At 46.8% G+C, this 12314-nt stretch overlaps 1 protein-coding gene across 1 annotated transcript in view; it reads left to right on the forward strand.

Moving 5' to 3' along the window:
- cntn4 (contactin 4) overlaps window positions 1-12314 on the forward strand; it is a 267986-nt gene that overhangs the window by 227756 nt on the left and 27916 nt on the right. The window contains exon 14 of the mRNA XM_042339601.1: window positions 1671-1788. Coding sequence (XP_042195535.1) covers window positions 1671-1788 — 118 coding nt within the window. The remainder of the gene's footprint in view (window positions 1-1670; window positions 1789-12314) is intronic.

Raw genomic sequence — 12314 nt, forward strand, 5'->3', positions numbered from 1 at the left:
AGGGATTCCAGTCAGGAGATTTTCCCTATTTCAAGTAGCAGAATTAACAAAAAATACACTCTCCTCACCAGTGGAGTTGCAGCTTTTATCACACGCTCCGTGAATCAGGAAGTACTGACACCTCTGTAATCATTTAAAAGCACCTGCACACCTTCAATGTTATTTGTGAAATTGTTCATATCTGGGGAGCGACGCAAGCTGACTGCAGAGTTATTGATTCTACGCTTGGAAATTAGATTTCCTTTTGGGCCCCAACTGAGATCTTTGAAGAATTCCTTATTATTCCCACAAGATGATCAGACATGACAGGAACATTGCTCATCACATTTGTTTTGCTTGGGGGTTGTGGGGGGGGGGGGTGGGAGAGGAAAGGGAGGGGGGCTTGTTATAATAATAATAAGCCTTGCATTTGATACAGCGCCTTATCACTTTTTTGAGACGTCTCAAAGCGCTTCAGAGAATGTACTGTAAAGTGAATTGACCGTATATTTTGTGGGCGAAACGCGGCAGCTGATTGCGCACAGCAGTGTCCCCGCAAACAGTCCTGGATTGAAGTGACCAATTTATTATTATTTTTGTTGCAAAGCGAGGACCATATCAGAGAGTCCTGATCTGTGACTTTTTGCAGTCCGTCTTTATTCTGTCCGTTGCAACCTGTACTCGGTGGGAGTTTGCAATGGAATTTCACAGCCACAGCGCATCACGGCCAATCCTGTTTGGGAATATCTCACGTTACGCCCCAGCAGCGTTCTCTTTCCATCCTGATCCTGGCTAAGAGGGAAACACTTTAGGCCTGGAATATAAACCCACCCATTTAATAATAAACTTAATAAAAGAACCTGCGGACGAGACGTCAAACCTGTCTTCGCCTGTTCAGGTGAACGATAAAAATCCTACGGTGCTATTCGAAAAGAAAAGGGCATTTCTCTCTCTCTCCCAGCGCCCTGAAGGACGATCCCCCAAATGAGAATGCGGCCATTCGCTTCACTGCTGTTTGTGGGAGATTTCTCTGTGCAAATTGTCTGCCGTGCTCACCCCCAGAATACGCTGCTCTTCACTGTATATCCTCCCGATGTTACCAAATGTAAGCGCTATTATTACAGCATCTGTAAAACCTTAACAAGAGCGGAGCGGACGAAGAGAAAGCCAGGAATCTTTTTCATGCAGCACCTCTCACGTCGGGAGGATGTCTCAAAGCGCTTCGCAGGATTCCCTGTAAAGCGTAGTGACTGACTGTGTTCTAGGGGAAAGTGCCAGGTTTGCACGCGTCCAGTGTTAGACAATTTCAGGCGCTTGAGTAACCTAAATGTCAGAAGGGTGCAAGCTTGGCTTAACATCTCACCTCACGGCATTAATGGAGCAGATCGTGGCGATGAGGCCTTTGAGAGCAAAGGAGCCAAATCTTTGTGGCGGCTTCTCAGCTGCCCTCAGAAAGGGTGACTGCAAACAGAGCTCAGAGAGGAGGTCAATTGCAAGGTGCGAAGCAATTAGCAGTGGAGGTTTTTTATATCGCGTTTTGCAGTCGGTCCTGAAATCGCCCTCCACAACTCGAAACCCGTCTATCACATCGAACAGATCAGTAAATGTCGCACGGTTTCACATCCCTGTTCCTCCACGCCATGCTCTCTCTCTCACGCTCTCTCTCTCTCTGACTTTCTTCCTCTCTGCAGGGCTCGAGCGGTGACCTGATGATCAGAAACATTCAGCTGAAGCACGCGGGCCGATATGTGTGCATGGTGCACACGACTGTGAACAGAGCCTCAGCCGGAGGAGACTTAATCGTACGAGGTAAGGCGTCTCTCGTACAGCACGGCCTGTTGCGTTCTGCTGCTGCTGCTGCTGTTCATTGGGCTCAGGTGAGATTGACGGGGCTGAACGTAAGGGAAAGATTCGCTGACGAGACACCTGGCCTTTGGCCTCGCGGTGTGGACTAAATCGGTTGTCGCACGCTGTCACACGCGAGCTTCATCTGTCCCGATTTCCCAATTATTGCAGTCGGCCTCTCACCATCGGCGGCCGTGCCTTCAGCCCCCAAACTCTGGAACTCTCTCCCTCGATCCTTCCGCCTCGCCCCCTCCCTCCCTCCCTCCCTCCCCCACCTTCAAATCCTGCCTAAAGACCTTCCTTTTTTGATCGCGCTTTCGGTCACCTCCCTCTCACCCTCTCCCCCAGCGTGAAGGGAGGCTGTGCAAACACGAGTCGTTGTTATTTCACGAGAACCTCAACCACATCGCCTCTCCTCTGCTCCTCTTGGAGCAGCGAAGAGGGTCCCAGCTCGCTCCCCTCGGCTCGGGTCTCCGCTCGAAACGCGACACTGAACGTTCGCGTTTCCAACGTCGCGTGTGATGTAAATAAATCACTTTCAAGCGGTGACGTTTCTCTGTCTGCAGTCTTCGAATCTGAGGGGTTTTGTTTCGGGAGTGGGTGTTGTGTGTGGGTGGGGGGGGCGCGAGGGGACGGGTGGGGGGAGGGTAGGGTGGGGGTTGGTTTCCGAGCTGCAATGCTGCGAGTCGAAACTCAACAGAAAAACAAGCTCTGATTAAACGTCTGCAGCTCTCAACGTATCTCCTTTTATCCCAATTACACGGTCACGGAATTTAAAGTGCCGTCTGTCGGGTTTGCAGCTTCTGATTCTGAGAGCTTTTCCTCCTATTTCCTGGTTCTTCCTCCCACTCCGGCTGGATTAACCGGCTCTCCGCTTTGATGTCCCCTGGCCCTGCCTTTCATGTCTCTGGTTGCAGCTCTCACTTCCCGGGTCCTTCCCCCCAGCGAGCTCTGCCAGGCTCGGCTAAGGTCCGCGCTGTCGATTTGTGGTTCTGTTTTTCTTGGATCTCTTGCCCTTCTCCTGGCTCGGAAACTTTCTCTCCTCTCTCTCTCTCTCTCTCTCTCTCTAATTTCCTGACTTTGTAATGTAATTCATTCCCCCGCGCTCGCCCCCGCTCCCCCCACCCCCCACTCCTCGCCTCCCATCTACCAATTTCCCGCAATTAGAAGTAGGAAGCATTCTTTTTAGAATTCCCTTTTTTTTTCGCGTGTGTTGTTTTTTTCTTCCTAACTCAGAAGCTAAAATAAATCTGACTGCTGGTGGCATAATCCAGGTTCACTTCTCCCCTCGTTCCTCTCGCTTACTGTTGGGCACGACACCGGGAGAGAAGCTCCCTTCTCTCTTTATAGAGTGCCACGGGATCGTTGATGTCCACCTTAACAGGCAGCGGGACCTGGGTTTATTGTCTTATCCAAAGGACGGCGCCTCTGACAATGCAGAGCAACCCCATCACTGCATTGGAGTGTCAGCCTCGACTGCCGACTTACTGACCCATACTGCGCTGTGAAGCATAGCCTGCGACAATGTTCCCTGTCAGGACAAGAGCGATTTGCGAACCAGTAATTTAATAACAGCGGCAGGAAACATTTATATTCAGAGGGGAATCGATAAAAGCACCAAGCAATGAACTAACACATTGCCTTAGGATCCGTGCGTAGCTGGAATCCAGTTGCCTGGATGAGTGAGAATTCGCGGGAATCATTTTAAAGGAAACCTTCAGGTTTGCCCACAAATACACAGCCACAGCACGTCACAGTCAAATCCTGTGAAGCCCTTTGAGACGTCTCGACGACGCGATAAGGCGCTGTATCGATTTGCGTACAGCAATGCCACGATTATTTCGGGGCAAGGAAGGGTAATGGGACTTGAGGTACAGATCAGCCGTGATTTATTTCCAGCTGTCACCAGAATCTTTGAACTCGCTGAGTTGAGTCGAAAGATTTTGTTCGGTCGGCTCGAGTTATTTTACGCTACATTATAATAACGTTCCTTGCATTTGATGTCTCGTTTTTCACGCCGGGAAGATGCCTCAAAGCGCTTCACAGGACATTCGGTGTAATGCGTAGTGACTGCATTTTTGTGTTCTCGCGTCTGCTGAACACTCAGTTGTACGCAATTGCCATTTTACTGCCAAGAAAAAGACAGATCTTTGGGTTCTGGGCACATAAAGGCGAGTATGGAAAGGACAGCAGCTCGGGACTAAACAGAATGGTCTTCCAGAGCGAGCCAGAGGGTAGGGGCAGAGAAGCTGATGGCCCACCCGCCAATGGTGGAGCGGGTCAAGGCGGGGGATGTGAAGCAGGCCGGAGCCCACTGAGCGGAGGGAGCGGACAGGTTGCTAATGGGTTAGGAGGTCACAGAGTTAGGGAGGAGCGAAGCCATAGAGGGCTTTGAAGGTGATACGTGACTGCCGTGAAGTGTCACCGAACAACGCACAGATCTGCGGCCGTTTATACAGCATTGCGCACAAAATGAATCTGCCCAAAGCATCTGCTTAGAGTCCCCCCGTGAGGCAGAACCACCGTACTCTCCCAGTGCAGTAGCGACACGAAAGGGAAGATGATCACAGGAACATTTTGTGAACTTGCTCACTTTGAACAGTAGAAACGCAATGCGTACACGACTGCTGAAATGTTTGAGCAGCTCCTGTTTTTTTGTTGTTGTCTTGAGTCTTGGCTGGTGGTGTTTTTGAACACCTCCGCGCTCTGTGTAAATCAAATCGGTAAATCAAATCGCTGATCGCACAGCTACTTGTGCTGCTTTGAAAAAAGTTTCCGCGTCGCGAAAGGTTAGTCGTGAACTTGTGGGGGGTGTGTTTTTTTAACGTTCGAATCGTTATCGATGCTGTCGAAGGAGGTGAACCATTCAATAGAGATTATGTGTGATTATTATTATTATTATTATTAATATTGTGAAATTCTGACATTGCCACAGACGTCCTTCCAGGGAACTGACTGGCAATTCCTGTGATACTTTGGCTCAGTTCCGTTCTGGTTTGGTCAGTGTGTTCTAGCAAAGCTTCCATCCAATTTGCAAGTCAATCTGAAATTCATAAGGCATTGAGTGTCCCTAGTCAGCCTTCATTATTAATGGGAAAGATTGAGGGCAGATGTCTTCAAAACACTGAGAGGCAGAGCGAGATGTTTAGCGCTAAATGTAGAGGATTCAATAATGTGCGCTTATCTATGATAATAATTTGGTCACTCAATCCATGTCTGTTTGTGGGGGACGCTGCTGTGCGCTGTTGGCTGCCGCATTTCGCCCACAAAACATACAGTCAATTCACCTTACGGTATATCCTGTGAAGCGCTTTGAGGCGTCTCGAAGACGTGATAAGACTCTAAAACGAATGCAAGGATTATTATCTCGGTTGGAGATATCTTCTCAGCATCAATGGTCAAAACCCACGGGCATTTTTGACTGTAATAAGCGCACTTTACGCTCGAGAAAGTGTGGATGGATTCTGAAGGCACCTGCACGGGGGGAAAAGTTTTCATCAAACCTCGGTTTTAAAAAAAATCAAATGTCGCGGTGATCCCAATGGAGAAGGTTGGATTGCTGGAGTCGTGGAAATATGTTCAGGAAAACACCTGGTCAAGGATAAATAACAGAGGATGTGGATGGTGGAGAGAGAGGCTGGAGATTTTACCTTTGGGGCCGAGTAGGAAACTTTTCCCAGGAGATGATGTGGTTCAGATAGAGTCCATGGTAACACCTTCCACGAAAGGAACACAGCCTGACTGAGCTGTGCTCATCTGTCAGCCTCAGCTTGCAGAAGATTGGAGGTTATTCCTCAGAAAACTGGGGGCAAAACCTCTTCGGATTTCAGCTCCTATTCCTATGGTGATTTTTTTAGAGAGTCCACAATAAGAACGCAAAGTTTGTTGGACGAAAGAAAACCAAGGTCCATCTAGTTCGCCTTCCACCATTTTGGCAATCGCTTGACATCCATGTCCCAAACTATATACTGTATCCCGAGATATTATTTTCCAGCAGAAATCTATCTAATTTGCGCTTGAAACAAATGACATTTTCTGCTTCCACCGTCTCCCGAGGGAGCCTGTTCCGTAAGTTTACTACTCGGTATATTGCCAGTACAGCAAATTGTTCGAATTCAGTCTTAGCTTTTGAAGCCTTAACTTTTCAAGGAACCAGATGCGACATGGGCAGGTAGTGTGACGTGCGCAGGAAGTGTGACGTGCGCAGGTAGTGTGACGCGCGCAGGAAGTGTGACGCGCGCAGGTAGTGTGACGTGCGCAGGTAGTGTGACGTGCGCAGGTAGTGTGACGTGCGCAGGTAGTGTGACGTGCGCAGGAAGTGTGACGCGCGCAGGTAGTGTGACGTGCGCAGGTAGTGTGACGTGCGCAGGTAGTGTGACGTGCGCAGGTAGTGTGACGTGCGCAGGTAGTGTGACGTGCGCAGGTAGTGTGACGCGCGCAAGAAGTGTGACGTGCGCAGGAAGTGCAAGAGCGCGGCCTTGACAAGTTGGAAGTCGGCCGTTTTGTCTTGCTTCACTCTGTAATGCGGATGCTTATTGGTGAGCCACTCTTACTATAAGCGCACCTTTTAGAAACTCCTCCTCCTGTCCTTGCTCGCCTTTGACCGCACAACAACAACAACAGCAGCAGCAGAAGTAACTTGCATTTATATAGTGACCGTTAAAAAAAAAATTGATTTCTGTCAGTGGAAAATATATCAGCCTCAGGTTGCAGAACATTGCGGGGGAAAGGGGACAAAGCAACAAATGTTAAGTGATGTCTCATCAAATGCAGGTGAGCGATATAATCCCTTTAATCACATTAACAAACCACTAAATTGAAACATCATTCTTAAGCATGTTGGAGTATCTTTCAGTCGTGTGGTGCAGCACACAATACAAAGCACCTCTGTGCTTGTCTGTTCCTGCCCAGGTTCGATCACTCTTGCCCCACTATAATGCTCTGCTCGTTGGCACAATCTCCCAAGGAATATCGGATTTCCCACCATCGTGTGAGTCTGTAATTCATTGATCTGGAAGAGACACGTGGGCAGATACTTCTCAATATGGCCAAGCACGGACAGACTCCAGTGACATCCATCACGATTAGGCACTGTTCAGTCACAAGAGAGAAAGTCCAAAGACCAAAGGTAATCAAGGACCATGCCTTCAGCTGCCCTCCTACCCTCCCTGCCCTCCACCCTCCACCCTCCCTTACCCCAGCCCCTTCCCCTGCTCAGGGCCAAATTCCTGACTGTCCAGCGACTTGGGATGTCCTCCCGACTTAAAAGGCGCTATACAATTGTATTATTAATAATAATAATCCTTACATTCCATACATTGTTGGAAGGACTCTTCAAAGCACTTCCCAGGATGTTACCGTGAAGTGTAGTGACTGTGTATTTTGTAGGCAAACGCCATCCATCCCAACATCTCCACTTTACCACCCTGGTCTGCCGAGCACCACTGATCTCTGGTCCTAACCATAACACCACGGTACAGAACCCACTGTTAGAGAGAAATTCCACCCGGGTCTCGATTGACTCAATTTAAATCAGATTTGCAGAGAGTTCAACAATAGGCAAATTGTTGAATTTAATCTTAAATCCCAAATATTAAGACACGAGGGTCAAACGATATACCAGACCACTTTGCCATAGGATTTTTTCTGCCTCAGTTGGTTGCACTCTCAGCTCTGAGTCAAAGGTTGTGGTTGGAACTCAAAAGATGACACTAAGCTGAGACGCTATCTTTTGCTTGATGGCTGTTTTGGGTACGTTGCTGTGTGCAGATTGGCTGCTGCGTTCACCTACAATATACACAGCCACTGCGCTTTGAGATGTCCTCTTGACCTGAAGGGCACTGTATCAAATCTAAGATTTAACATGATTATTATTAAGTACGATGACTGGATATAACCGGGTATAGAAATTCAGGCCAAAGTAATATCCACAGAATGCTTGGTTCTTTTCAAAAAAAGGCTTCAATAGCCCACAAACAGGAAGCTCTATGTTAAAAGCCGGGCTAATTAGGTAATATGGTTAGCAGGCAGTCGAGAAATGTGTGCAGAAAGCAACCTCATTATAGAAAACATCTATTCTCAAGTGCACTGCGGTCATGACATTTTTTTTCTGAAGTCGGGCACTCGCCTTTGATCAGAGGACTCCAAATAATCGTTTGTGAAATTAGTAATGAATCTTTAACCACCCCGTGGATTTATTTCCCTTTTATTTCTCCTCTCAGAAGAATCCATGCTATCTTTCTCAGTGAGCGACAGCAGCGATCACAACGACAAGAACGAAACAACTTGTGCTTGCGTGGCGTGGCAACTTTGGTTGAACCAGAATAAATCGGAAAGGAAACTAATAATCCTTACATTTAAACACAGCAACTCATCACATTGTCGAAACATCTCAAAGCACTGCAGAGGAATTACTGTAAGCTGCAGTGACTGTATCGATAAGGAACTAAAATAGAGGCTGATTAATGTTTGAGTAGCTCCGTTAAAAACCTGCCTGAGTATTCGACATCAGTGAATGTCGTGTCCAATATTGAAAGAAGAGGTGCAGTATAAATTGGAGCGTTATGGAGCTGTCTGTATAACATTGCATTTGGGATCTGATTGGGGATATTTTATGGGATTGTATCAATGTCCTTCTCCAAATTGTGAACGTCAGAAGGAGTGTTTGGAAACCATGGTTTATAACTCACAAACCTACTTAAGCTGGGAACTGAATGAATGGATCAGTCTGATCCGGTGGGTGTAATTTACTTGCCGAGTTCAGCTGCGGACAGATTTGGGATTCAGAGCGCGAAGCTGCAAAGCAAGCCAATTGTGGAAAGAAACGTGCGTCTCCCACTCCCACCAACTGCAGAATGGACTATATATGGAATAGCCTCCCGGCCAAAGCAGTTCATGCTATCATGATGACATCCTACAAGAACGTGCACTTTTACAGGGTCTCTCATGTAAGAAGATGTCTCTAAGCATTTCACGTGAGGCAATAACAGGGTGCAGGGGTGGTTGTTAAATAGGAATTGAAAGCAGAGAGGGAGTGGTCAATGTGGAGAGACTTCGGGAGAGAGTTGTAGGGATACAGTACTGTGTCTCCTTGCAATATTTCTTTCCCTACGTGAAACATCTTCACTCCCCAATCTGTCCCCCAGTTTCTCTCAGGCTCCACTTCATCCCTTCTGCCAATCCTCACTAACAATCTCCCACTTACACGTTAATCCCTCTCACAGCCTGTGTCTCGCTTGGTATTTTTGGTGCCTTCAACAGCAAACACCAGCGTAAGAGCTCCTTATAGCAAGAATCACTCACGTCTCCGACCCACTGTGTAAAAGGATCCATATGGAGATCTTTATATTGCTTGGGGAAAAGCTAAGTGTTAAACGATTAAACAATATTATCCCGAAGAGAGAAGTAAAGCTTAAAGATTGGCTTATGAGTGATTTATGTATCTCTCTTTATTACCCAGATGATGGCTTCCAGATTCTGTTATATTTTGCAAACGCAAAGCATGATTTATAGTAATAATAATATTAGTAATCCTTGCTTTTGATATGACACCTTTCACGTCGGGAGGGTGTTTCAAAGCGCTTCATCGGATACACTGCAAAGTGTAATAACTAAGGCGAACCAATTTGTGCATGGCAATGTTCCAGGAACAGTTTGGTGTTTGCTTCCAGGAGAAACAAAAAAGAAATCTTGTCAGAGGTATGAGTAACGACTAAATTAAGTGACACTTAAATTAAAACCGCAATTAACTGTGAGCGCAGGACAACGAACGTCGAAAATTTGGCTTTTGAAATGGAATATGTTTCAAAGGAGTGTACACTATGCACTTAGGAAGGGATAGACTATTGTCATACTGTTTCACTGATTCCCTTGTAATAGTGTAAGGTGAATAGCAGGATAATACCTTAAACATGTGAGCGGATAATCTCAGTGTTGACGGAATCGTGTCTGATATGGCAATCTGGCCCCATCTGAAACCTCTTACACAACCGAATGATGGATGATTAATGGCCGAACGTCTGACACATAACTAAAAACTGCTCCTTTACAAAGAAGGCACTTGGGTGAGAGTTTAGCTTGATAATTGCGGCTGAGTGTGTGATGTACTGTATCGTACCCAGGGTCCAACGAAAAGGCGTATAAAAGAGCTTTACTCGGATACAAAGCTTTGGGGTTTTGAATTGCTGAAAGAATCTTGTTTTTGAATATGGTGATGAAGTGGACTTTACTGAGATTCTCATAAAAAATCCATAAAACGTCTTGGCAACATCACATTACTTCGGGGACATTCTAAATATCTGCATTGATGTTTTTCCACTGCATTGATGTTTTTCCATTCTCTGGAGGCCGTGTTTGCAGCTTATTTTGGAATATAGATTGTACAATAACCTCACTGAATACAGCTGACTTGGCTTTAACTCTTACAGCCCAACAACAACAGCAACATCAATAAAACGACATTTGCATAGCGCCTTTCGTGACCATTGACGCTCATCTCAGCTGTTAGGATCATCGTTCGGTTCTAGAGAGCCAAAGCCCTAACGGAGAGAATGGTCCTAGCTGGACAAGCAGCAGGAAGTTTGCCAGGCGGTGCTCATAATGGCAAGCTGTGCGATTTTAGATGGTTATATTCCACCAGTTCCCCCAACACACCCTGAGGTTCTCCCTCTACTCCCAACTCCACCCTCGCCCCTCACCGGGCGCTGTTACTTCTCCTTACCAAGCACCAGAAGAGAACTGCACGTGTCTGAACACGATTGCACTCAAAGCAGTAGATGAGTCACGGTGAAAGCTGCTGAGAAGGGTAAGCCTTTGGGGGGGCCTTGTTTTATAAGGCACGGAAAATGGGCCCATTTTCATATTTGCTTTCGTCCGACTTTGTGACGCATTCTTTGTGGTTTGCATTATTCTAATCTTCCCCTTGAACACCCAGTTTGAATCCATATTATAGCCGATGGGTAAGAGATTGAGCCCAAGTTTTTGAGCAAATGCATCTTGCTTCACACATGAGTGATCGCTTACTATGCAATGCAGTGCCAGGATTTTGTGATTCAAGCACCACATCTCTGACCCGTTTCGTGGTGTGGAAACCTCCTTATGGCAGTACACTGAGGAGACGTTGCCCGACTTTCAAGCTCTCTGCGTGAGGAGCGCTATGTCAACCCAAGTTGTCGTGGTCATGGTGGCGCTGAGTTTTACGTTTGGATTTCGTCCCTCGGTTGTGATACGTTTCCAAGCGATAAAGTGGAGTGACTGTGTGTGCGGTGGCCGAACACGGCAGCCAATTTGTGCGCAGGCAATGTCGCACAAGCAGCCATAAACTGAACCAATGTACACCAGTATATACTACTGTATATTGGTCAGAAACAGGTTATTCCTATTAAACATGCTCCTCTCCCCAACTTTGCTTAGGGGTTTTCCACTCGTAAACTCCTGATTCCACCCTCCCCACCCAACCCTTATACCCTCCCTTGTTCCCCCACTCACCCCATCCTATTTCCATTCCCTCCCAACCCCTCACCCCATCCCCACTCCTGCAGCCTACTCATCAGCAGTGGATTCCAGGATGGGAATATACTGTGTAATTTTCATTCATTCTATGCCAGAAATCAAGTAATAATCCCAACTGTCTATCCACTGTTTTTCCTGTCTACGTCTCACCAACCTCAATGACAGTGTGCACATCCACCCACTGAAATAGACAGCGTCGACCAGACTGGGTGGCAATTGAGGGAAAACCGTGGAAAACCCAGGCTAGATGTGGTGTTGTGTTTGTCTCTGTTGGTTTATTACATGTTGACATCATTTTATTTTTGGAGATGCCCAATCTGATACAGTCGCGTTTAATTTTGCTCATCACTCAATGGAACGGAGCCCAAGTTCCGTGCTGTCGTTTCCAATTTATGGCACGCTGTTGCGGTTTGCAGTTGGCAGATTTTGGAATTTATTGCAACCCAGATCGCTGCACAAGTACAGTTGGAATGTGTTCTGGTCTTCAACACAGACGTGCAAGTCCCAGAAACAGAGAATAGTTTACTTTGGAAAGATTGATGGTAAAAACGAGTGAACGAACGAGAGATAGAGAGAGAGAGAGAGAGAGAGAGACTGATGAATGAAGTTTGCATGCGCTCGATTTTGTGGACATGATAATTCTGAATAATCTCCCCAAATAAAATCACTCATGGCTAGTGATGGCTAGTTAGTGGAGTGGGATGGTGCCATGTGCAAATTGGCTGGCACTTTCACCTACAGATACACAGCCAACGCACTTTTATTTGGGAGGAATTGTTGGCCAGGACACCAGGAGAAGAACTCCATTACCTTTTCGAATAGCATTGCGTGTTTTAGGTAACAGACCCGAGCCACTTGAGAGATTGTGGGCGAAGAATTGAGAGACCTTTAAAGTGTGAGATTGCCTCTTTGCTCTCTGCCCGTGATCAGATACAGTCCTTTCAACTTCCCAGCGAGGCAAGAATCTTCCCCCCGGGTGT

This window comes from Callorhinchus milii, unplaced genomic scaffold, assembly GCF_018977255.1.
Source record: "Callorhinchus milii isolate IMCB2004 unplaced genomic scaffold, IMCB_Cmil_1.0 Scaffold12, whole genome shotgun sequence".
In the NCBI taxonomy this organism is placed as follows: domain Eukaryota; kingdom Metazoa; phylum Chordata; class Chondrichthyes; order Chimaeriformes; family Callorhinchidae; genus Callorhinchus; species Callorhinchus milii.